Raw genomic sequence first — 24,893 nt, 5'->3', positions numbered from 1 at the left:
GGCCGTCAGGCAGGTGCAAATTTGATGTGCCTGGAATCTGGTCCACCAAGGGAAGGTGTGGCAGGGGATAAGCCTGGCGAGGCAGGCAGTCTTGGCATGGATAGTTGAAGTGTGAATTTTATTGGAAACATCGTGTGGCATCATGGAAGGGTGGTAAGCATGGAAGTGGCTCAGTAGGACTTCTCTTTTTTTTTTTTTTAGGTTTATTCATTTATGCATACAAGAACTGGGGTACAGACCAGAGGTGCGGGGGGCTAAAAGGATTCACCAGAGACAGAGTGGGGAACAGAACAGGCAGATTGACTGAAATACGCTGCTGAGGGGAGCAGTAGGCAAGGCAGGAAAGGTCTGCTGTACCATGTGGATAGCTCCCTGGCTGGCCAGGGATGGAACTCGTGCTGCAGTGGCTGCGGCTACTGCGGCTAACTTCACAGTGCTGTGCCTAACCCCTTGCACCAACAGGGAGGTCCAAGACTTCTCTTTTCAAAAGCTCACTCTTGGGCCTCCCCAGTGGCGCAGCGGTTGAGCGCTGGGTTGTGAAGCTCCCTGCGGCCTCTGCGGCGCCGGTTCGATCCCCAGCTGCTCCGGCCACCACCGGAGGAGGGTCCCACATGGCGCGTAGATCTCTCCGGCCGCCCGCTGCTCCCCTCAGCAGTGTACTTTGGTCCTTCTGCCTGCTCTGCTCCCTGCTCTGGCTCTGGTGAATTCTCTCACCCTCCCGCGCTTCTGACTGTACCAGTGCATGTATAAACAAACAAACAAATAAATAAATAAATAAAATACGCGCCTCTTTATATATATATATATAAAAAGCTCACTCTTTGCATGGAAAATGGGTCAGAAGGCTGCTAGCCAGAAGCAGGAGCCCTAGTGAGTTGTCACTATTATTATCGTGGAAGGAAACAGTGACGCTCAGGTCTGTTTTAGGGAAGGAGAGCCTCTCGGTTTGTAGATGGGACCCCAGTCTGACTGGGCTTCCCAGAGGAGGCCCAGGGAGAGAATAGGTGGTTTTCTGCCCTGCAGCTCGCGGCCTGTGGTGGACGTCATCACACAGATATCCTCCTCCCCGGCCGAGATCCCAGTGCACGAAGTGGAGTGCTCCCATTCAACCAGTGATGAGGAGAAAGAGAAGGAAGGAGTTACCATCTCAGTCTGTTTCCAGGTCAAGTCTCTCATCCCCCATTTCCAAGGTCAGCACTGTCTTCCTGCTCCGCAGAGCAGCTGCCTGCCCCACATCCACACTTAACGCCCCCAGATCGGCCACCACTCAACTCCTGCCTTTTTTTCACCCCACCCAGGGCCCCTGACTACCAACCTCCACTACACTCTGCAGCTGGATGGCCATCGGACCCGAAGCCGGGGCTTATTCTCAAATGGAAGACATGAGCTCAGCAGGGACTCAGTGATCACCCCACAATTGTCCTGCGAAAACTTCAGGCTCCACTTCCCGGTGAGGGAGCCGGCAAGCTGCTTTGGGAAGCGAAGGGGGATGAGCTGACCACAGTGCAAGACTCAGCTGTCACTCTCCAGCCTCCGGTGTCTCAGCACTGCATTTTTCTTCTACTGTCCAGTAGTAGTACTCCTGCATTGATTCATTTTTTTATTGAGGCAATGTTGGTTTACAACACTGTTTATGTTTTAGGGGTACAGATTCACACCTCTTCTGATGTATGTTGTCATGCCATGCCCACCACCAAACTACCAATGACCCTCCATCACAGTCCATTGGACCCTTCCTTTCCTTTCCTGTTCCCAGACCCCACTCCCTCTGGCAACCTCAGTTCTGCTGTCAGAGTCCAAGGGATTGCTTTGGGTTTTTTTTTTTTTTTTTAAAGATTTATTTATTTATGCATACTGAGCTGGGGTGCAGGCTAGAGATGCAGTGGGTGAGAAGATTCCCCAGAGACAGAGTGGGGAGCAGAACAGGCAGATGTACTGAAATACACTGCTGAGGGGAGCAGCGGGTGAGACAGGAGGGGTCTGCTGCACCATGTGGGTAGCTCCCTGGCCGGCCGGGGATCGAACTCATGCTGCAGAGGCTGCAGATTGCTTCATAGTGCTGTGCTTAATTAACCCCTTGAGGCCCCTCACAATTAACAATTAACCAGGGAGGGCCCCCCCTCACAATTTTTTTTTAAGATTTATTTTATTTATGCATCCAAGAACCCGGGTATAGGCCAGAGGTGTGGGGGGTGAGAGGATTCACCAGAGACAGAGTGGGGAGCAAAACAGGCAGATTGACTGAAATACACTGCTGAGGGGAGCAGTGGGCGAGACAGGAGAGGTTGGGGTTTGAACTCGTGCTGCAGATAGCTTCATTGTGCTGAGACTTAACCCCTTGCACCACCAGGGAGGCCCCCAGCTCGCAATCTTATTCCACTCATACCTCAACTCCATGCCCTGCTGCCTCTTCCTACCATAGCCCCAAGCCCTGTTACAAGATTTGGAAATTTTAAATGTAAATTTGCCAGAGAAGAGGCATGTGACATGCTGGAAAAACTTTAGACTTGGGAATTGAACAGGTTTGGGTTCACCCCTAGTTCTCGTCCTCAGGAAAATTGTGTCACCTTTTTTTTTTTAAAGATTTATTTATTATGCATGCAAGAGCTGGGGTTCAGGCCAGAGTAGGGAACAGAATAGGCAGATTGACCAAAGTACATGGCTGAGGGGAGTAGCGGGAGAGCCAGGAGAGGTCTGCTGCACTATGTGGGTTGCTCCCTGACCGGCCGGGGTTTGAACTTGAACTCGTGCTGCAGAGGCTGCAGACAGCTTCATAAGTTGAGTCTTTTTTTTTTTTTAAAGATTTATTTATTTATTTGTTTGTTTGTTTGTTTGTTTATTTATTTATTTATACAAGCACTGGGTACAGTCAGAAGCGCGGGAGAGAGAGAGAATTCACCAGAGCCAGAGTGGGGAACAGAACAGACAGAGTGATGAAATACACTGCTGAGGGGAGAAGCGGGCGCGGCAGGAGAGGTCTGCACGCTATGTGGGACCCTTACCCAGCAGCTGGGGATCAAACCAGTGCTGCGGGCAGCTTCGCAGCCCAACGCTCAACCGCTGCACCACAGGCCCTAGAATAGTCTTTTCTTATACAAACTTTGATAATGGCTGCCTAGAGGCTTCTGTTAGGACTCACTGGGAAAAGTGCTGGGGTTGATTAGTGATGTCTGCCATGGAATTGGGGCAGAAGAATGACACGCTGAGAAGCTACTGCAGACTTTTATTTATAAACATATGACATGTAGTAAGTGTATTTCCACTACTGGTAACTAGCTACTGGAACGTCATCACTTGTAAAACGTGGACAAAGCATGCATTTAACTGGAAATCTGGTCGTTTGTTTTCTTCCTCCTCAGGTGTGCATTCAGGACCTCATCTCTCCCATCAGCGTCTCCCTAAATTTCTCTCTCCAGGAGGAAGAAGGGACATCGAGGGAACAATGGACGGTAAGAAGACCTGTTGGGGGGACTGACAGGCAATAAAGAGTTGAAATTCAATTTAGCAAAACAGTATTACATAGTGTTCTTGGTTTTAAGCAGTAGAAATCAAATATGGCTTACTTACACAGGAAAGGAATTTATGAGCGATTATATTTAAGGGAGATTTGGAGAAACAAAGTGGGAAGAAGGGGAACAAGGGTGGAAGATCTGGTAGCTCTGGAGAGGAAGAAATGATAGATGGCCCTCCAGTGACCGCTGTGCCTCTGTAAGGCCTCCTCATGCTCCCACTCTCTCAAGATGCAGGTTCCAGGGAGAGAACTTCAGGATGGCCCCTTATCAGTAGAAGGACAGAGCACGCTGATTAGCTCTCTTGCCCAAGTGTATTCACTTGAGGCAGGTAGTTCCCTCAAAGCCAAATTTAGCCACTGTTATGTTATGGGGAAACTGATCCCAGGCCTACTAGGCCACAGACTCCTCACCATTCTCCCCAGAACCTGGCTTCCTTTTCTGAAATCCTTGATACTCAGCTGGTGCTTTGGCTTGTCAGAGGGCAGTAGGGCCTGGTGGGAAGAACCTGCATCCAGGAGTCTGAAGATGTGGGTGTTTATCGGGGCCCAAGCATACGCAGGCTCTGTCTCCCTCTGGGACTGTCCCCCATCTCTAAAGTGAGTGGGGCTTCCAAAGCTGGAGCACAGTGACTGCGAGGTGTGTGCTTTCTTGTGGTTTTAGACAGCAGGTAATGAGTCCGCTCCCGGAGATGTGAAGGTAACAGGGTGTGCTTGCCCGAGAGCAAAGCCCCTGCCCAGCAGGCGTACCTTGCCACTTAAAGCTGACTGAGTGCCCGTCTGTGCTAAGCCCCATCTGGGCACTGGCTCCTCCAGGTCAAGAAAATACAGCCCTAGTTATAAGACAGCAACAATATTATGCCACAGCTTTGGGGCATGAGGAAAGCCTCCTCACGGAGGTGACCCTTTCAGTTCCCTGGTGGAGAAGGGGAGGGGGGCACTGAGGAAGGACGCAGAGTGTGAGCACAGGCAGAACGAGGCCTGCAGGTGTGGGTGATGGGAGCACAAAGTGGGAGCGAGGGTGGAAGGAGAGCACACCTCTTCCCTTTAAGATCAGTTTCTAGAAGTCACATCACAGCTCCACTTACACCTCATTGGTCAGAACCTGGTCACATGCCACACCGAGAAACGCATCTCTGGTCCATGTGGGCCATGTGACAAGATCAAAAGTGGAGGCTCTATTTTAAAGGCAGAAGGTGAGGAGGGCCTTCTGGAACAAGCAGCTGTCTCTGCGTCAGCACTATTTAAATGCCAAACTGTGGTTTATGAACTCAGGTTAAAAAAAGAGATTTGAGGTCTCAGTTGTTCAAAAAAGGCCTCCTGAGGGAGTGTCACTTAGATCTGTAGCTTGCAGAATTAGAGACATTGGTTGGTAGGTGGGGAGTTCAAGGGCAATGGGGAGGAGAACTTAGCTCCCTGCAGGCCCTGGATGCCCATTTGGGCACTAGCTGTGGTCCACTGGGTGGTGGAAATCTGTGAACGTTGAGGGTGGGTGGTGGGCAGTCAACAGAGGCCACCAGGGCCGCAGCCTGTCCCTCAAAGAAGAATCTGGAGACTGTTTGGCAAGTGGCCTGGTCATGGAGGAGACTGGAATCTTTATGGAACCTACAGCTGATAAACCATAAAATACTTCTGTGACCCATTAACCTCAGGATAAAGTCACAGCTCCAAACATGACCTCTCTAGCAAGGCCCAAGGCAGTCGGGACCCTGTTTCTCTCTCCTGCATCCACTCACACTGGCACTCCAGCCAATCGGAGTATCTTCCTGCATCTTGCACAGCTCCTGGCTCTCACCCTGGGCCTCTGTTAGACTGGCTGCTCTTCCTCCCTCCCCATTCGCTTCACCTGGCTCCTTTAGATTTCAGTTGAGCGCCATTCCTCAGGAAGCTTCCTCGACCCCAGGTGTGGGTCGGGTTGCCCTCTGTGTGCTGTAAAGATCCTGCTACCTGTGCCAGCATAAGATTTGAAAACCCTGCGTGGTTCCTCCTGCCAGATTGAGAGGGCAGGCAGAGTGTCTTGTTTTGTTCTCTGGTGAATACTCAGTGCCCAGCATGGGGCCTGGCCTAGAGCAGAAGCTCTGGGAATGTTGAAGAAGCTGGCCTTGAACTGCTATCAATAAGAGATGGAGAGCTGTTCTAGGGTCGGTGGGACTTGCAGGAGAAAAGCACTGTAAGAGCTAGTCATAGGCAGGTGAGCCCCAAAGCTTCACAGCAAGACCTCCTTGCCAGTGGAGGGCAGGGAGGGACTGGACCCCCTGGGCCTTAGCCTCCCTCTAGGAGCTGCTCCCAGAGGATGGCCTTGGGCTGAGTGGGAAGGGTGGGGTCTGCCCTGGGAAGGTGTGGGACATTGGGAGGGACAGACCACAGTAGCCCAGCTGGAACCCCAGCTCTCAGCCCCTCCGTGAGTTCTGCTGCCTGTTAACCTCTTGTCCCCTGCCCTCCCCCTCCACACCTAGCAGGGTATGGACATGCAGCCCATCCTGAGACCCTCAGCACACTTGGAGACCAAGGAGGTAAGAGGGCCAGAAAAAGGCCAACATTGGGCCCCTCCTGGGTCTGGGGGCCTTAGGGGCCTGAACATACTTGTTCTTTGTTCTTGGCCTTTTAGATCCCATTTGAGAAGAACTGTGGAGAGGACAAGAAATGTGAGGCAAACCTGGCGCTGTCCTCCCCTGAAAGGTCTGTGAGCCTGCCAACCCCCTCCCTGCCCTCCTGCTCCCCTGGGTGTTTCCTGAGGCAGCTCCTGTGTGCTGGAGAGAACAAGGGGGAGGGGTGCTTCAAGTCAGAAGAACCTCATCTGCTTGCTAAATGTGTCATCTGGGCCTTGGTTTCCTCCTCTGAGAAGAGCAAGTCCCTGCAGCTCCTGCCTGGGTTAGATGAGGTCTCACGACCTCAGGCCTGTACGGAGGAGTATGTTTCGAGTATTAGTTTTCTGGCCTGCTTGAGCCCTCCCTTCTGAGTGCCCACCTCTGCTCCTGCTTCCTTTGCCTTGGTCCCCGTCACTTTTCCTTGATCTCCCCCCAACAGCTCCAAAGTCCTACGCCTGACCCCCTCTGCCAGCCTCTCCGTGGGGCTGACGCTGAGTAACTTGGGAGAAGACGCTTACTGGGTCCAACTGGGCATGAGCTTCCCCCAGGGACTCTCCTTTCGAAAAGTGGAGCTGCTCAAGGTAAGCGGGAAGGCAGACCTGTGCACACAGGCCCCTGGGGCATCTGCTCCCCTGGGGTGTCTCAGGCAGTCGGGGACAGACAGAAACTGGAGCAGTTGGCCTGCAGAGGTCTTAGGGCCACATCTGGGTCTCAACTGGATGGTCACCTGCAAACTGTGGGACCTGAAGAACAAAGTACACTCTCTTTGGGCCTCAGATTCCACAATCAAAAAATAGAAACCCACAGGGTTAGTGGGTTTTTAATATTAAAATATTACTACTTTTAATATCTTTTTACTACTTTTAATATTTTGGCATTTATCTTTCTGTTTATGTGCACACCTACAAATTACATTGTGTATATTTATATATAATATTACACACACACGTGCACACACACACACAGGCTTTCCAGGTGGTTATTTTTCCCCCATGTTCAGGAAAAAAATTCAATTTTACATAGTATCAAATTAACTATTTTAACTATTGAATTTATTTTCTTACATGGTTGTTCGCTTTTGGACAGCATTGGGTTTCTCTCCTCAGGTGTGGTCCCTGCAGTTCTCCCACCACCACCGCCCCTGTGACCCATCCCCCCGTGCCTTGTGCTCTTGCCTACCCTGTCTGAACCCACTTCTCCCCTCTCCCCTGTGGATGCCTCAGACGTGTGGTCAGCTTGCAAGTTTTATCTTTTTCCTGACCCTCTGTTCAGTATTTTAACTATTTTTAAGCGTGTAATTCAGTGGCCATTAAGTACATTGGCAGTGTTGGGCAGCAACACCACTGTCTGTGCGCAGAACATTTTCCATCATCCCAAACAGAAGCCCCGGCCATCTAAGCAGTAATGCCCCACTAAACTTGAACTGTGTCCAAGTCCACCCAGGATCCTGCTTTTACAGCTGTGAGACCTGGGGAGCCACTGAAGATCTCCGAGCCTCTGTTAGTGAAGTCCCTTCCCAGTGTGAGGCAGAAACCGGTGCTTCACAGATGGTCATGAAGCTGAAGGGATGGTGTGACTGGTTAGCCGGGGTCAAGCACATTGTCAGGATCCTTGCTGAAGGGTGGATGGCATAGCAACATGTTAGTCTCACCATACCCTCTCCTGTGACTGTACCCCCATTAACTGGAGGTACTATCTCTGAACTGCTCCATCCCGTCTAGTTCTCCACTGTTAACAGTGCTACAATGAACATTTTGTACTGAATCCCTGGCTGTTCTCCTGATTCCTTGGCCCCACTTCTCCGAGACGGCGCCCTGGCTGGGAGGTGGGTGCTGAGGCTTGGGGGCCCCTGGAACGCTTAGCTCTTTTTTCTCTCATGCTCTCTCTTCTCACCCCCAGCCCCACAGCCAGATACCTGTGAGTTGTGAGGAGCTTCTTGGCAAGTCTGAGCTCCCCACCAAGACCCTCTCTTGCAACGTGAGCTCCCCCATCTTTAAAGCAGGCCTCTTGGTGAGTGCAAGTCCCTAGGAACCAGTTGCAGGGGCAGGAGCCAATGCCAGGCCCTGAGCTCAGGTGGGAAGGTAGCTGCTGGCTCCAGGAAGGGTGCCCGCGATTGGCCAAGAAGGGCTTGCCCGACTTCTTGACCCAGGAGTGTGTACAAGCAGTTTTGTGTCCTGTTTGAGGGCCTGGACTTTAGAATCAGCCACCTGGAGATGGCTTACTCATTTTGCGACCTTACACACATGACTTAGCCACTTGGAACCTCAGTCTCTTCACCTGGACAGTGAGGATGTAACACCCAGCCCCAGGCCCAGAGCATTCATGGTGGTCACTGCTATGGCAATTGGGCTGGGAGCTGCAATTGGGCCTGGGTGCTGAGGCCCTCTGGAGGCCCAGGCCCCTTCCTCTTCATTCCCCTCTCTTCCCCACCAGGTTAATATCCAGGTGATGTTTTATACACTGCTGAACAGCTCCTGGGGGGACTTCGCTGAGCTGCACGCCAACGTGAGCTGGTGAGCAGGCCCTGGGCAACCCTCCCTCATATCTCCTCTCCCTCCGCCAGCATCCCTGACCCCTCTCGGTCCTGGCAACACCCTCTCCTTACACTGCCTTCCCCCATGCAGTGAAAATGAGGACTCCGGCCTCCTGAAGGACAACTCAGCCAGCACCAGCATCCGGGTCATGTACCCCCTCAACATCGTCACGGAGGAGTGAGTTCTGGGCAGCCTCAACCCCCTCCTTCTCCCCTCCACTTCCCCACCTAGGGCCCTACAGTTTTTAATGTTCAAAAGAGTGACAGTCCTTCAAGAGCTCTGTGTCAGGTTGTTATAGGACAGGGAGAGGGGCAGCCCAAACCCCGCAAACCTGACTATTCTAAATGGGTTTTGCCATCCGCCGCATCAGTACAAAACATATAAGACTTTAATGGGAAGGAACTTTAATACAATTAGGGAACAATACAGGAAAGGCAAAGAGTCTAGTTTCTAAATGAAGCACCCAAAGTTACCCGTCCCCTCGTGGGTAAAAGTCCATCCATATGGGATTGGCCCAGAACAAGGCCCCAAAGCCTGCCACAAGTCTAAAGCATCTTCCAGTGGGGACCCACAGAAAAGGGTCACAAACAACCGGACAAGCCCGGAAGGAAAAGAGCAAAATCAACATCAAGATAAAAGCTGCATGGTCACCTCCCCACGGGTCTCACCCACATCTGTGTCACCCAGTCCACGACCAAAAGACAAGCGCAGTTTCTTCACGTGTCTCTAGGCTCCATGTGCCTCCTCCAGGTCTCCTGGCTCCATCTTGCTTCCTTCCTTCCTCAGTCTCTTCTTGCAGCTTCTTCTCTTGCTGCTCAGCTCCACCCTCCCTTGGGTGGGGCAGGGAACCTCCCCCTTTCCTGGGGACCACCCTGTTGCAATCCCCCCTTTTAATTTTTATTCCACCATATCTATGGTGGTCGCCAAATCTGTTATAGGACAGGGAGAGGGGCAGCCCAAACCCCGCAAACCTGACTATTCTAAATGGGTTCTGCCATCCGCCGCATCAGCACAAAACATATAAGACTTTAATGGGAAGGAACTTTAATACAATTAGGGAACAATACAGGAAAGGCAAAGAGTCTAGTTTCTAAATGAAGCACCCAAAGTTACCCGTCCCCTCGTGGGTAAAAGTCCATCCATATGGGATTGGCCCAGAACAAGGCCCCAAAGCCTGCCACAAGTCTAAAGCATCTTCCAGTGGGGACCCACAGAAAAGGGTCACAAACAACGGACAAGCCCGGAAGGAAAAGAGCAAAATCAACATCAAGATAAAGCTGCCATGGTCACCTCCCCACGGGTCTCACCCACATCTGTGTCACCCAGTCCACGACCAAAAGACAAGCGCAGTTTCTTCACGTGTCTCTAGGCTCCATGTGCCTCCTCCAGGTCTCCTGGCTCCATCTTGCTTCCTTCCTTCCTCAGTCTCTTCTTGCAGCTTCTTCTCTTGCTGCTCAGCTCCACCCTCCCTTGGGTGGGCAGGGAACCTCCCCCTTTCCTGGGACCACCCTGTTGCAATCCCCCCTTTTAATTTTTATTCCACCATATCTATGGTGGTCGCCAAATCTGTTATAGGACAGGGAGAGGGGCAGCCCAAACCCCGCAAACCTGACTATTCTAAATGGGTTCTGCCATCCGCCGCATCAGCACAAACATATAAGACTTTAATGGGAAGGAACTTTAATACAATTAGGGAACAATACAGGAAGGCAAAGAGTCTAGTTTCTAAATGAAGCACCCAAAGTTACCCGTCCCCTCGTGGGTAAAAGTCCATCCATATGGGATTGGCCCAGAACAAGGCCCCAAAGCCTGCCACAAGTCTAAAGCATCTTCCAGTGGGACCACAGAAAAAGGGTCACAAACAACCGGACAAGCCCGGAAGGAAAAGAGCAAAATCAACATCAAGATAAAAGCTGCCATGGTCACCTCCCCACGGGTCTCACCCACATCTGTGTCACCCAGTCCACGACCAAAAGACAAGCGCAGTTTCTTCACGTGTCTCTAGGCTCCATGTGCCTCCTCCAGGTCTCCTGGCTCCATCTTGCTTCCTTCCTTCCTCAGTCTCTTCTTGCAGCTTCTTCTCTTGCTGCTCAGCTCCACCTCCCTTGGGTGGGGCAGGGAACCTCCCCCTTTCCTGGGGACCACCCTGTTGCAAGGTCAGCATTTTCTGACGGAAGAAATGCACATTGAAGGCTGATGCCACTCTGCCTCCCTGTGCAAGGCCCTCCCCCACTGCTTGGCCACACTGAGGTCAGGTCTGAACTGAAGTCTGACTCCAGAACACCAGGCTCGCTCTCCATGGTTTTCAGCTAGGCTGGAGTCCCTGCTGCCTGGGGCCACAGTGCTGCACAGCACAGGAGGAAAGGCTTCATAGTGGCTCTCTCCTACAGAGAGCTCTTGGTCAGAAGCGAGAGACAAAAGTCTTGAACCCACAGAACTAGTGAGTCTCAGGATGTTGTGGCAGGAAGGACCCATGCAGATTGCTGGTTAGATTTTCTTTTCTTTTTTTTTTTTTTTTAAGATTTATTTATTTATGCATACAAGAGCTGCGGGGGTGGGGGGCAATGAGAGGATCCACCAAAGACAGAGTGGGGAGCAGAACAGGCAGATTGACTGAAATCCACTGTTGAGGGGAGCAGCGGGCAAGCCAGGAGAGGTCTGCTGCGCCATGTGGGTCTGCTCCCCAGCTGGGGGTTAGATTTTCTTATTTACAGAAAAGGAGATTAAGCAGGGAAAGTGGAGTACCTTTTTCAAGTTGGCTCAGTGAGATAAGGACAGAGAAAGCGCATGCCCTGGGGCCTCCAGTATGTTTGAACATAAATGCTAAACAGAATGATGGTATCTGGAATGTGATATGAAAACAAAGCCAGGAAGGACGCTGTGGCTCAGAGTGCTCATGAAGAACTAGGAACCTGAACTGGGTTGGGTCTAGAGGATAAGGGGATTCAGATAGGGGCCAGGAAGGCAGAAGGTCCTTCTCACCTGAGAGCAGAGATGTAGGCCTGGAGGCAAAAAACAGTGGGACAGATCTGGTGAACTGGGAGAGGGCCGGTATATGGAGGAGGGGAGCAGTGAGCAGGCAGGTGGGGAAGCAGGTAGGTCTAGACCTGGACTCCGTGCTGAGGGCAGCAGGGAGCCACTGATGGATTCTGAGTCCGCGAGTGGTGGGATCAGAAAGTGCTTTAGGAAGGTCGTCAGGAGGGTGGTGTGGAGAGGGAGCCAGTAGCTGGTGCCGTATCTGAAAGACGAGCAGTGGGCCCAGGGTACAGGGGAGACACTGGGGAGGCGGTGTGTAGTGGGGAGAACACGCTCCAAAGGTGCACTCACCAGGGTTCCTATCCCGGTCCTCCCCTTTGGAACCTGTGGCAAGAGGCAGACCCCTTCGAAGAGTCTCAGTTTCAGGGGGTGTCATAAGATTGAATGAGACTGATCGTGTCCTGCAGCCCTGGGCACAATGACTGGCAACCTGAGGCTGCCCTGGCCCACGCCCCTCCTCCCTCCTGCTGCCTTCACCTTTGACTTCTGCTCTTCCCTCTTTCCACAGCCAGGAGGACTCTACACAGTACATCAGCTTCACCAGCGACGGTCCCAAGAGCCAACACTTCAAGCACATCTACCAGGTATGACTCTCAATACGAAAAGGTCCTTCAAGGTCAAAGTTCATTCAGCCCCATCCTGGGGCACCCGGATGCAGAGGCCGAGTCCAGCCTGCTGCCTCATTCTTGGTCTTTCTTTAGGGCACATACAGCGCCTCAGTGGCCACGGAAAGGCCGCAGTCGGTGTGCTCACCAGTGCGTCCCGCCACTGGAGAAGAGATATATAGACTCGCAGAACTCGAGAGCCAGGAGGGCCCCGAGGGAACCTAGTCTTTCAGTCACAGATTTCATGAGCACCTATTCCAGCTGAGGTGCTTTGCGAGGTGCTGGGCAGCAACAAGTGACACAAGGTCCCTGACCACTCACTACACCCAAGTTCTGTGCCTGGTGTGTACTATATGCAGCCCCCCGTAATTCTCACAGCAGCCTAGGGGCTGCTCGAGACAGGCACTGTCATTCCCACCTTACAGATGAGCACAGACATGTCAAGTAGCTGGTCCAGGTAGCACAGCTAAAGTGGGGAAGAGGAAGCACTTACTTGAATATCAAAATCCACGTCTAACCTGTAAGTCAATGTCTGCCATCTCTCCTGCAGCATGCGCAGTGCTGTAACAGCCGTCTTTGCGATGGGGCTTAGAGAGGGAGGGCCCCCAAGTCTAAAGCTTGAAGCATCTAAAGCTTCCTCAGAGGTGACCTCTGCGAGGAGTAAGCATTGATCCAGTCAAAAACCTTTTCATTTTACTGTGGAGGAAACTGAGGCCCACGAGGCCACACTGGGCTGGGCATCTGGGGAAAAGAGCCCACCAGTGAAGGAACCCCAAGCCATTGAGCCCCTTCAGAGCAGAGGTGGGAACCAGCTCACCTTAGACTGTGATGAGGGCAATGGCCTTCAGGAAGGTCAGGTGCCCGTTTGCATCGACAGAGACTGTTTTGAGGGACAGCTTGTGGGGCTTCTAGTGCTGTTCATTGGGACCACTCTGGGTTCCCAGGCCAGTCCTTTAGCACCAGAATAGTGGGAAAGAACTCAGCACGCACAGGCCCTGCCCAGCCACCTCTGCTCGATGTGAGCGCCGGCCAACTTGTCCGTCCTGGCCTCAGTCAGCCTTGGGACAAGGGGGTTGGAATAAGAGTGCCACAAGCTCCCGATCTCATGGGGGCACACACAGCAGGTACTGCCACCCTGCTGTGGGGACACAGAGGGGAAGCGGCCCTGTCCTTAGGAGTCAGAGATGCTGTCCAGGCACGAGCTGGCAGGATGCGTGAGGCTCTGCCATGTGGAGAAAGCAGAAAAGCGCACGTAAGCCATACTGTGTGGACAGAGGCTGGATGAGTGGTCACTGCCCACTGCCTCAGTGTGGGTCCCGGGTCCCAGCCATGGACCAGAAGAGGCACACCGGGGTGCACATGGGTTCTGGGGTGGCACATAGGGTGGCTTCATTCAGGCCTCTGAGCCCCTGGTCTTCTCCACTAGGTAGGGATTCAGCCCTCTGACCAGGACCACAACTTGCCCGCCCTGGAGGCCTTGGTTGGGGTATCACAGCATCACGTCAATGGACCCCTCAAATACACATGGGATGTGCAATTGGTGAGTGTTGTCCAGAGCAGGAAAGGACACTGGGGCTGTGGGGACGAGCTCCTACAGGGGTGCAGGTGTGTGTAAAGGGAGTGAGGATGAGGAATCCTCTTGGACCTTGGTGATGTCTGGATCCCCTGGGGACAGTGGGGAAGAATTGGGGTGCCAAGAGAGGAATGTCAGGTTCTCTTAAGGGGACATCATTCCCTCTGAGCCCCGGGCTAACTGAGTCCCTGCCTCGTGGTTCCCAGGAGCCGCCTGTCATCTGCAATCACAAGGACCTGGGGACTCTGCCTGGTGAGACTAAGGTATGGGCATGGGTGCTCAGAAATCGGGGTGGAGGCTGGCAAATTGCAAGGGGATACAGGCCTCTCTGACCCCTTATCATCTTCTTCTCTAACAGCCTTGTCAGCCCGTGGCTCAGCGCCTCTGCACAGTTGATTTTAAGCAGGAGTTCCTCGTGAAAGTGATGGGGACCGTGGAGCTGGTGGGGGAGATCGAGGTAGCACCTGCCAGCACCAGACATGAAGTGGGGGACCCACGGTGGGGACTTGCCCACCAAATAGTCTTCCTGCATTTTTCTCTTTTATCCTGAGGAAGAGAACCATGATTTGTTTGAAATTTGCAGGGCAGTTGTCATGGGCCCACGGATATTTCTTGTATATTCTTTATAGGACTCCAGTGGGGAGTGGCACCTTAGGCTGCTCCAGGAGAGACCTGAGCAGGCCTCTGAACCCCACTAGGGCTCATTCTTCTCTGCTGCTTCCCAATGAATCAAATCCAGGTGGGGGCAGAAGTCAGTGGGTCCATGCTCTTGTCTGTTCTCCCGGCCATGACGTCTCCCCGCCCCTCCCACAGGCCGCCTCCATGTTCAGCCTCTGCAGCTCCCTCTCCATCTCCTTCAACAGCCGCAAGCATTTCCACCTCTATGGCAGCAATGCCTCCCTGGCCCAGGTAACTCTCTGCCTCCTTAGGAGACCCGGGAGCAGAGGTCAGCCATGGGACCTGAGGATCCATTCCCAGGGCAGACCTAGGGGGGCCAGAGCTGCAGAGAGGCTGGGCTAAGCATGAGTGAAACTGGCCCAGAGCCAAAACCATCAGCCTTGGCGAAGCTTCCTTGGGAGCCAGAGTGAGCTGCCCACCCCTGGTCACCCTCTGAGAAGTGCCAGGGAAGACCAGTGGGTGATACTCAGTGAAGGGTGGGGCGTGGAGGGACGGCCTCTCAGCAGAGAAAGCAGCAGTGTGGGGCCAGGGGCCAGCAGATGTATAGAGCAAAGGGAAGGTGGAGCTAACAATGTAAACTGAAGCTAGACTCTGGAAAGCTTTGCATAGAGCCAAGACTCTAGCATTTTATCCTGAGGCTAGAGGAGGCCATTTAAGGCTTCAGGCAGCCGGTGTGCCTGTCTGCCAGTTCACTCGGTGGTGGCAGTGGGAGGGGTTCTGGCCAGAGAGGGTCTGGGCCTGCATGATAAGGTCCAGGTGGGAAATCCGATGACCTAGGGCTTGAGGCTGTTAGGGGCGGGAAAGGTTGCTTCCCTGCACTGCCCCATCTTTCCCTCCAGGTCATCACAAAAGTCGAAGTCGTGTTTAAGAAGCCAATGCTCTATATCTATGTGCTGAGTGGCGTCGGGGGGCTGTTGCTGCTGCTGCTGATTTTCATGGGGCTCCAGAAGGTGGGAGCTTCTGGGGGTCACGGGCCAGGCTGGGGAGGGGAGTTGAAAGGGGTCAGGGAGAGTTCCAAGACCAGGGAACATCAAAGCCAGCAGGGAACTCAGTGTACTCCCTCTGGACAAGGCTGCTGAGGCCCAAAGAGCAAGTGGGACTTTCCCTTTAACCAAGCGCCGGCAGAGCCAGGCCAGGGCACCCAGGGAGAGGAAGGAGAAGCACTGCCCTGCATGGACGCCCGGGCCCAGCACAGCCCCGAGCCTGGCCCCGGCCTTTGTGGAACCCTGGGTTACTGGCGGGGTGGAGGGGGAGGACAGGAGCATCCTGAGGGCCCTCCACTGGGGGTCTGCGTGCTCTGGAGCCTCTGACAGAGGAACCCAACTGAGGCCGGGGGCGTCCAGAAAGACCCCTCTAAGAGGTGGCGTTGGAGCTGGCATTTGAAGAATGAGAAGCAGTCAGATGAGCCATGCTGGGGCGCGTGCGTTCCGCGTGGAAAACTCAAATATTCCTGAAAAGAGACCATAGAAAATCAAGGTTGAAAGTTTCTCCCTCCCTCAGCCTCACGAGGGTTGTCATGAGCAACCATTTTGTTTATATTCCTGCAGATTCTCATTTTGTTGTTAATCTAAGTGTGTGAGAGAGAAAGAAAAGCTCTCACGCATGTGTCTAGGCAGAAAATGGGAGCAGACGAACCTTCTCCACTGCTTGGGGACGTGTGTCCCTGGGTGCCTCAGCTACTGTCTTTCTGTCTGAAGGGATCGGCCTCTCGCTCTTTAACCTGGGCGGTTTCCTGCAGTCTGGCGCCCACCTTTTATTGACTCAGATCCTTGTTGATGAACATGTAGATGGTGATTTACATCAAACAATGTGACCAAAAAAGGCTCTTGTTACTTCTTGTTATCTTGGCCCGCTTGTCCTAATATTCTTTAAATTCCTTTTGCTGAGCCCAAGAGCACATGGCACCTAACTTAGCACTCTGGAAGGGAGGGCTTTTCCTCTTTGTATTAGATATTGTGAAACACCCACCTAAAATATCGGCACATGATATTTTGATAAGCCCAAGGAGCGAGCTATTACACTGACAACTTTTTAACATATGGCCAAGGCTAGGTGTGCAGGTACCCTCGCCCAGCCCTGGAGCGGACATCCCGTGTCTGGGGCACAGATGATTTATTAACATGTGTTGCAGGGTCGGCTGGCAGGAAGCTCTTCATGGAGTTTGGCTCACTCCACCTGTGTCTTCCTACAGGTTGGCTTCTTCAAACGGGATCTGAAAGAGAAGATGGAGGCTAATTTAGATGCCCCCAATGGAATCCCTGGAGGAGACTCTGGACAGCCGGCATCTGAGGAGGCGGTGGAGTCCCTCCTCAGGGAGAAGGCCCAGGAGAAAGATGGCAAAGACTCAGACCAGGCCTGACACAGAGGACCCAGGACTACACTCTGCCTGCATCTTATCGTGTGTCCTTGGGCAAGTCACTGCCCCTCCCTAGGCCTCAGTTTCCCTGTCTTGAACATGGAGCCCATTCCTCCCTGCCTTGTTTGTGAGACTCCACTGAGGGACAGGCCAGGAAGCCTACAGAGGTGAGGCCTTGCGCTTATCAGATGGTCCTGGCTTCCACCAGCTCCTCTTAGTTTCCTCCCCTGGAAGAGAATTTGGAGAAACTGTAGTCTCAGGGCCTAGGGCCATCCCTGTCCCTCACAGACACCTGCCCATGGATGTCCACAGAGGCCTCAGAGGCCTGTGGATGTCCCAGAACCTTGCCCTGCATTCTTTCCTGCCTGGAGTCCATCCTGCTTGCCAATAGCAAATCCAATCTCTGTTTTTCACATTACTGTTGCAAACCCCTTGCTCTTTGGCTAACGGCCAAAGGCCCTCACGTGCCTTTCAGAACCTGCAGAATAGCACAAAGATGCTATCCCTGTCTCCCCTCCTGAGCTCCAGTGGCACCAGCCTTTCCACTGCCTAAGCTCTTTTGGTTTCACTGCTTCTCCCAGACAGCTCCCTCTGCCTGGAACATTCCTCCCCGTCCTTCCGGCTCACTCTCACTCAGCCTTACCTCAGTGCACACACTCCGTGGAGTCCTCATAGACACACTCACACTAGCCTGCACTCGTGTCGGGGCTGAGCAGCTGGTGAACCTGAATTCAAGCCTAGGGGTCAATGAGTAACCAAGTCACGTGAGCTGGTGTTCCGCGTGATCCTGGGGAAGACTCGTGCCCTTTCTGGCTTTGGCTGCCCCATCTCAGAAACTGTCATAAAAGGGGGGTGGGGGCGAGCAGCTTGCTCTCTTAGCACTGGTCGGGCTTGTTCCTTGTGGAGTGATTTACTTCGCATCTGCTTGAGCATTAGACAGTGAACGCCATGAGGGGAGGGACCATAACCTGCCTTGTTCACCTTGGCTTCCTGGTGATAGCAGAGTCGGACACACGGGCGGGACTTGACGCGCTCTCGCTGAGTTAGTGACAGAGTCTGTGGGAAGAGGTGGGAAAAGGCTCCGCTGGGCCCGGGCATTGGCCCTTCAAGGCTCTGCCTTTCCCAGTGGCCGGCCCCCTGGCTCCACAGCCCCACCGCGACTCCAGCGCACCCCCGCCGTGGCACGGGGCTCCAGGGTGGGCGCCACGTCTGTTATCTGGGTTCTCAGTTCTAAGAACAGTGTCTGCATATATTTACCTGATAAATGTGAAATTTTGTCCAGTTTGTTACGTCTTTGCGCTGGGGCAACATTCCAAGTGAGTGTTTCCTTCTCACTGCTCTCACTGAAGGGGCCCAAAGGGTCAGGTCTCCTCTCTCTCTCTCTCTCTCTCTCTCTCCCTTTTTTTTTTTGTTGTTGTTGTTGCTGCCATGATGCCCCTCAGAGAAGCAGGGAGAGAATGGGTGAGAAAGTGTGAGGGGCCATTAACAATTCATGAAGATGTGCCCCAGACCTTCCCTGCCCGCTTCCTTTTTTAAAAAGTAGTGATTGGAGGGGCTCTCATAGCCACCCTCCCTTTGTGGGCCAGGGAAGGCAGAGGGGGCGGGGTGGGGGGGGGTGTCGGTCGCCACTGCTGCCCTCTTGTGGTGACCGGGACCGGGCTCTTGAGTAACTCCGGCCAGCTAAGGTCCAGCGCAGAGCAATGACCTTCCGTGGCTCCCTTCTGCGCAGAGCAATGACCTTCCGTGAACATTCCCGAACCTAGCACTCAAGATCCAGAACAGTCTTTCCAAATCTGTGGTCTCTCTAACCTCCTCATCCTCCTGTCCAGCCCCCAGGGAAGCCTAGGGCTGGCTCGTAAGGAGGACCTCAGGAGGAAAGAAGCAGAGCCCGTTTTCTCAAAGAGGGGGAAAAAGTGTCTCACCTGTCAGGAATGTCACAGAACTACAGAAATTACAGTCAAAGCTCAGCAAGCCCTGGGTTTGAATTCAGGTTCTGCTGCTACCTTGCCGGGTGAGGTAAATGTCTGCGATCATCCTCTTAGCACTTGTCCTCTCTGGGACTTGTTTCTTCACCTGCAAAATGGGAATAATGAGCTGCAATGAGCAGTCAGTGAGGTAACAGCTGGAAACTGTCGAGTCCTCTTGCAAACACTTAAGCGCATCCGAGGAGGGGGCTAGAAGGGCCCTTCAGAGGAGCGCGCTGGTGCGGTAAAAGCGGCGCTAGACCGAGTCATGTGAGCTGGTGAACCCGAATTCAAGCCTAGGGGTCACTGAGTGACCCAGTCACGTGAGCTGGTGTTCCGCCGTGATCTTGGGGAAGACTCGTGCCCTTTCTGGCTTTGGCTGCCCCATCTCAGAAACTGTCATAAAAGGGGCTTGGGGGCTGAGCAGCTGAGTCCCCATCCCCTCAGCTGATGTGCTTTTATACACTGAGGTTCTGTGCATGCAGCCTGCTTCATTAGGCACCACGGGCTCTGTGCCCAGCGCCTGCCGGCTCTCAAGTGTCTACAAACATGTTTGAAAACTGAAAAAAAACTCCAAAATCAGAAAATTAAATTGTATAATTGAAATGGCTATTTCAGTAAATGTCTGCAAATGTAATAAATATCATGTCAGGTAGTCAAATACAGTTTTATTCAACATAGAGTTATGTACATGAACTATATGAAATGTGGGAGTTGCAGCATTTTATTTTCCTTTTTTAAAAAAAAAATTTATTTTATGCATATAAGCACTGGGGTACAGGCCAGAGGTGTCGGGGGTGGTGGGGTGGTGGTGGTGAGAGGATTCACCAGAGAGAGTGGGGAACGGAACAGGCAGCTCTACTGAAATACACTGCTGAGGGGAAAAGCGGGAGAGGCAGGAGAGGTCTGCTGTGCCATGTGGGTAGCTCCCAGGCCGGCCGGGGATCAAACTCACGCTGCAGAGACTGAGGATAGCTTCACAGTGCTGTGCTTAACCCCTTGCACCACCAGGGAGGCCCATGCAGCATTTCAATATTTGAAATTACTCGTAGTAGGGGTGTCTGTACAAAAATGTGCATAAGGTTTGACAAGGGTCTTTAAAAGACTTGGAGATTGCACTTGAAAAGTAATATTCTGCTTCCCAACCTAATTGAAACTTTGAGAACCACTGAACACAACCAAACCACATGGAGCTGTATGCTGTGAGGCCCCTTCCAAGCTTGTAGCTCATGGAGCTGGACTGAAATGTGCTTAGAGAAGTTTTTGCTCTTGACAAGCTATAGGGCCCGGAGGGTAGGAGTGGGGTTGGGGTGATGTCAGGATCCAGAGGCCCGCGACACCCTACCTGCCTATGTGGCCACCTGGTCTGGAGGTCTCATCGGCCCCTTAGCCACAGAGTGACTTTGAGCAGGTCACTCAGCTCTGAGCTCCATTTGCCATCTGTGAAATGGCGCATGGTCGGCCCCTTGGTTGGCATTCATCTCAAGATGTGGCCAGCAATCAGATGAGTTGTCAAGGTGTGTATGACCTGTTCTGCAGCTGAGGTCACAACAGGCCCAGAACCCCCAGACTCACTATTGGCACCAACTGCCCATCCTTTCCTGAGCAGGGGCAAGTATTAGAAGGACTGAGGTGCAAGTGTGGAAAGCAGTGTAAAGGTGGGGTGGCAGTGGGGTGGCCCCACCAATAGTTCCAGGGGTCCTAAAAGGGAGGCAAGCTATAATAGACAGGCCCAGCCTGGTGGGAGGGCCTTAAAGGCTGCAGCACTTGTCCAGTCTTCATCCTGATGCAGTGCGTGCCCCCGCAAGTGGGCTGGCCTGCACACACTCACTGTGGTTCTGGTCCAAGTCAGCATCTGCACAAAGTGGTGGCTCCGTTCCAGCTGGGTGGGGGAGGGGCCGCACAGCTGGGTGCTGGGAGCCAGGGGAGGCAGGCTGGGATCTGTGCCTGGATGTGAGAATCACGTTTTTTTCTGGCCCAAGGACATTACTCCTGGCTTTGGGAACTCCACAAAGGTGAGGGCCCTCACACCTCCCACCGGTGGGCCAGCCCCGTTGGTGAGGCACTGGGACATGAACTTGGTTGGGCACATGTGGGCAAGTCATGCCTCCTGAACTGCAGATTATAAGATTCCAGTGAATCACTGACTATAAAAGTACTTCCCAGACAAGGCCTTATGGCCTCACCGCCTGCTTGTTTTGTAGTTAGGACCTAGTGTAGTCCACTGCCCAAGGCACAGCCAATACACACATTTTGAGGATGAGTCTCTTTTACCACATAAAGGTTTTTATTGAACTCAAATTCAGGGGTTCCAAAGCCCGAGGAAGACAAGGGAGGCTGGGGTTTGTACTCAGAGGCCCAGGTCTCCCTTCCTGGGCCCTACTCACCCCCCTCCTACCCTCTCACCCCTTCCTGACTCAAGGAGGGTCTCAGTAGCTACCAATCTAAGCTACCCCACTCTAATTAAGTAACCCGACCCCTCCCTCCCCCCACCCCCATCAAGCACTTCGCCAAGCCAGGCACCCACCAGGGGGTATGCTGCGGCCCCGCCAGCACTCTGCTGACCTCTTTCTGGATCCCTCCCAGAGCCTCCTGCTGCCTGTTTGGCATCCCTCCACCCCTCATAACCCATTTCCCATAGTCTCCAGGGCACTAACTTCCTCCACCTGGCCCCCTCCTCCTAGAATCCTCAGCTCCTCCATTCACCTCTAGCTTTTCCACTAGTCTCTCTAAAGGCTTCTCTAGCTCCCTGTCTCCTCTTGTGCCCACCCCTTCCTCGCCCCCACCCCCACCCCCCCCCACACACACACACACACGCACACACGCACACTCGCAGGGTCCCAGGTCAGCGCCGGCCGGCCGCGTGGGTCCGCTGGTGGCGGATGAGGTCGGAGCTCTGTGAGAAGGCCTTTCCACAGTCATCGCACTTGTAGGGCCGCTCCCCACTGTGGACTCGGTGATGCTGCAGCAGCGTGGAAGACCGGCAGAAGCCCTTGCCGCACACGGCGCACCGGTAGGGCCGCTCGCCGGTGTGGGAGCGCTGGTGCTGAATCAGCGTGGACGAGCGATTGAAGGTCTTGCCGCAGTCGGGGCAGCTGTAGGTGCGGCCCGGCAGGTGGGTGCGGGCATGGATGGCCAGCACAGAGCTCTGGCCAAAGCGCTTGCCGCACTCAGGGCACTTGAAGGGCTTCTCGCGGGCATGGCTGCGGGCATGGGGGATGAGTGCCGAGCGCTGGGAGAAGCTCTTGCCACAGATGCCACAGCTGAAGGGCCTCTGCCCGGTGTGCACCCTCTGGTGACTACGCAGGGATGAGTTCTGGCTGTAGCACTTGCCACACTCAGGGCAGCTGTAGGGCCGCTCGTGGCTGTGGGTGCGCTGGTGCCTCAGGAGGTAGGAGCTGTCGCCGAAGGCCTTGCCACAGTGTGGGCACTTGTAGGGCTTCTGACCAGAGTGAGTGCGCTGGTGGCGAAGCAGGTAAGAGCTGTCAGCGAAGGCCTTGCCACAACGGGGACACTTGTAGGGCCGCTCGCCCGTGTGGGTGCGCTGGTGTTTGATGAGGTCAGAGCTTTGGGAGAAGGCCTTGCTACAGACCTCACATTTATAGGGTTTCTCACCCGTGTGGATGCGCTGGTGCTGGATCAGGGTGGAGCCCCGCCCAAAGCTCTTCCCGCAGATGCCGCAGATGTTGGGCCGAGGGCCCTGCCCACCCCTGGCCCGGCCACCCCGACGGCCTGGACCCCGAAGGGCCCCTGTCAGGCCCAGGGGATTCTGCAGCATCTCAAACTGGGGTGTAGACAGCAGGGCCCCTGTGGGCATCTCAAAAGGTGGCCCTAGGGGCAGGCCCTCGGTGGGCTGCTCCCCAAACCCCTGGGTGAAGGAGTCCAAGGGGTGGACTCCCGAGGGGATGTTCAAGGGATTCTTTTCCTCAGGATTCAGCATTTCTGCACCCTCCTGGAATTTGGAACCTTGAGCTTCAAATTCTGGGCTTTGGGTTTTGAACTCAGAATTCTGGGGTTCCAATCCAGGGTTCTGGGGTACATACCCCGGGCTCTGAGATTCACATCCAGGGCTCCGGGGTTCATATCCGGGGCTCTTGGGCTCATAGCCAGGGCTGCGGGGCTCATATCCTGGGCTCTTAGGTTCATACCAAGGGCTTTGGGACTCATACCTATGACTGCCAGGTTCAAACTCGGGGCTCTGAGAATCTGATTCAGGGCTTCTGGGTGCAAAGTCGGGGCTAGGGGGCACAAACCCAGGACTTCGGGACTCAAAACCTGGGCTTTCGGGCTCAAACCTGGGGCTTTGTGGTTCAAACTCTGGGCTCTGTGACTCAAACCCAGGACTCTGGGGTTCAAGCCCAAAGGGTATCTCTTCAACCTCATAGTCCCCAGTGCCTTCTTGCTGAGAAATTTCCTCTTCCTCATTCTCACTCATGTTGCCTGCAGGATCAGAGAATTACAGAAAAGCCAGATTGTGTGGGTCGCGGAAGGTTATTTGGTCCCACCGTTAACAGTCACAAACCTCGACCTCCTCCTCAAGCAGGGTCGCTGGCCCTTGGGCAGGTGCTGAAATCCCCACCTCCCCTCGGCGGACCCAGTCCACCCGGTCCCCGCCCCCGCCTCCTCCAAGTCCCGGGTGTCCAGGCCCCGGTGTTCTTCCCCTCCCTCGACCACATGCCCCTCTCCCGATCCCAGGCACGCTCCTCGGAGGGGCGCTTCCTCCCTCACCTTTCGGGGACCCTTCAGGGCTCCCCATTTCGTCAGGGCTTTGCACATCCCGTGGCTCCAGGCCCCACGGCGACGCCTCCCGTTCCATCCCCGCCGGCTCCCAGCGCGCCGGCGACGGTGATGGCGGACGATCCTGCGACCCGGCCTGAATGCCCTAAGACCCGGGCCCTGCAGCCCGCCCGCTCAGCGCCGCGCAGGGAACCCGGCTGCCCAGCCTCGGACCCCGAGGCCGGACGTCTTGACCCTGGGCCTCTCCGGCCCGCCGGGCCCCTCCCCTACCCGCGGCCCCGCCCCCACCCACAAGGTCTCGGCGTGCCCTGGGGCCCTCGGCGACCTCCACGCGTGGCGGCCTCGGAAATGAGGGGCTTCACAACTCGCCCTGCCGCCCCCGGACACCGCTTCCCGCCGGAGACCCCGCCGTCTGGCCCCCCAGCCCCGGGCTGGGCTGCGACTGTCCGACCCCCTCCCCCCGCACAGGAAGTGTCCGTCCGCGGCCAGTTTCCCCCGCTGGCTAGCGCCGCGGCCTCTCTAGGAGCGACTGGAGGTGGAAACTCGTTGGCATTAACCCTGGGCGGGATGGCCCCGGCTTTGAGGTGGGGGAAGACGGGGCGCCCTGAAGACGGCGGCAGAGGCTGGGGCAAGTTTGTGTGCCTATGTCCTCGGTCGCCGCTGTTCAGTGGCCGGTCTGTGGGTCTCCCGGGGCCTGCGTCCGGCAGCGCCTGCGGCCAAGGGCGAGGCGACGAGCGAGACCAAGGTCAGAGAGAAGGAGCGACGCTTCCCGGCGCCAGCGAGGGCGGCGTCTGGCTCCTCTCCCCTCCCCGGCCTCGGGTCAGCTCCGGCCGGGCCTCGGGAACTGGACGGGCCGCCCCTCCCCCGTGGGCTCACCCAGGCTCCAGCAGGCTGGGACACCCCCTCGAACTCCACTCCCCGCACCCGAGCGCCTACCCCCCTCCTCCAGGCCGCCTCCCCTCTCCGCTCCTCCTAATCTCCACCCGCCCCCTCCGGGAGGGCCAGGACCGTTGCCAAGGAAACAGCTCCGCCTCGGGTTTTCGAGGCACCGCCCCCCCCCAGGAAGCTCGGCGATTGGCCGAAGGCGCTCGCATTCTCGCCGCCCCGCCTCCTCCCGCTACTCCGAGGCTGGGCGTTAAAGGTCGCCAGGGAACGCGAGGCGTCTCTCTAATAGGCTGGAGGGTGAGCGGGCCGGCTCACCTCCGTCTGCCAGAAGCGCCTGCAGGAGTGAGTGGGAGGGTGGTGCCTGGCGTCTCCCCTAGAGCTGGGCCTGTGCTTTCAGAACTTTTCCCGCCCCCACTTACCCTTCATTAT

At 54.8% G+C, this 24,893-nt stretch overlaps 2 protein-coding genes across 2 annotated transcripts in view; one reads left to right on the top strand and one right to left on the bottom strand.

Annotated features, from left to right (window-relative positions):
* Positions 1-18,248, top strand: part of ITGAL (integrin subunit alpha L) — a 71,240-nt gene extending 52,992 nt beyond the window's left edge. The window contains exons 17-32 of the mRNA XM_054693740.1: positions 1,024-1,190; positions 1,299-1,450; positions 3,360-3,449; positions 5,965-6,021; positions 6,117-6,187; positions 6,536-6,677; positions 7,996-8,106; positions 8,530-8,609; positions 8,721-8,807; positions 12,175-12,250; positions 13,698-13,811; positions 14,051-14,107; positions 14,203-14,301; positions 14,658-14,753; positions 15,362-15,472; positions 16,714-18,248. Coding sequence (XP_054549715.1) covers positions 1,024-1,190; positions 1,299-1,450; positions 3,360-3,449; positions 5,965-6,021; positions 6,117-6,187; positions 6,536-6,677; positions 7,996-8,106; positions 8,530-8,609; positions 8,721-8,807; positions 12,175-12,250; positions 13,698-13,811; positions 14,051-14,107; positions 14,203-14,301; positions 14,658-14,753; positions 15,362-15,472; positions 16,714-16,881 — 1,678 coding nt within the window. The 3' untranslated portion in view covers positions 16,882-18,248. The remainder of the gene's footprint in view (positions 1-1,023; positions 1,191-1,298; positions 1,451-3,359; positions 3,450-5,964; positions 6,022-6,116; positions 6,188-6,535; positions 6,678-7,995; positions 8,107-8,529; positions 8,610-8,720; positions 8,808-12,174; positions 12,251-13,697; positions 13,812-14,050; positions 14,108-14,202; positions 14,302-14,657; positions 14,754-15,361; positions 15,473-16,713) is intronic.
* A 3,401-nt stretch (positions 18,249-21,649) lies between these two features.
* ZNF768 (zinc finger protein 768) lies at positions 21,650-23,813 on the bottom strand. The gene is made up of 2 exons (XM_037507232.1): positions 23,571-23,813; positions 21,650-23,282 (listed from the first exon to the last, which is right to left on the bottom strand). The coding sequence occupies exons 1-2, from the start codon at positions 23,656-23,658 to the stop codon at positions 21,688-21,690; spliced, it is 1,683 nt and encodes a 560-aa protein (XP_037363129.1). The 5' UTR covers positions 23,659-23,813; the 3' UTR covers positions 21,650-21,687.
* Between the last annotated feature and the right edge of the window lie 1,080 nt (positions 23,814-24,893).

The sequence above is a fragment of the Talpa occidentalis genome, unplaced genomic scaffold (assembly GCF_014898055.3).
Source record: "Talpa occidentalis isolate TD23 unplaced genomic scaffold, MPIMG_talOcc4v2.1 talOcc4.12, whole genome shotgun sequence".
NCBI lineage: Eukaryota > Metazoa > Chordata > Mammalia > Eulipotyphla > Talpidae > Talpa > Talpa occidentalis.
Note: the sequence above shows the minus strand (reverse complement) of the source record. Positions and strands in the feature narration are given on the sequence as shown.

Coding starts and splice junctions, on each gene's coding strand:
- ZNF768 (XM_037507232.1), bottom strand. CDS start 23,658: ATGGAACGGGAGGCGTCGCCGTGGGGCCTGGAGCCACGGGATGTGCAA. Junction 23,283..23,570: donor CCCTGAAGGGTCCCCGAAAG/GTGAGGGAGGAA, acceptor CTGATCCTGCAG/GCAACATGAGTGAGAATGAG.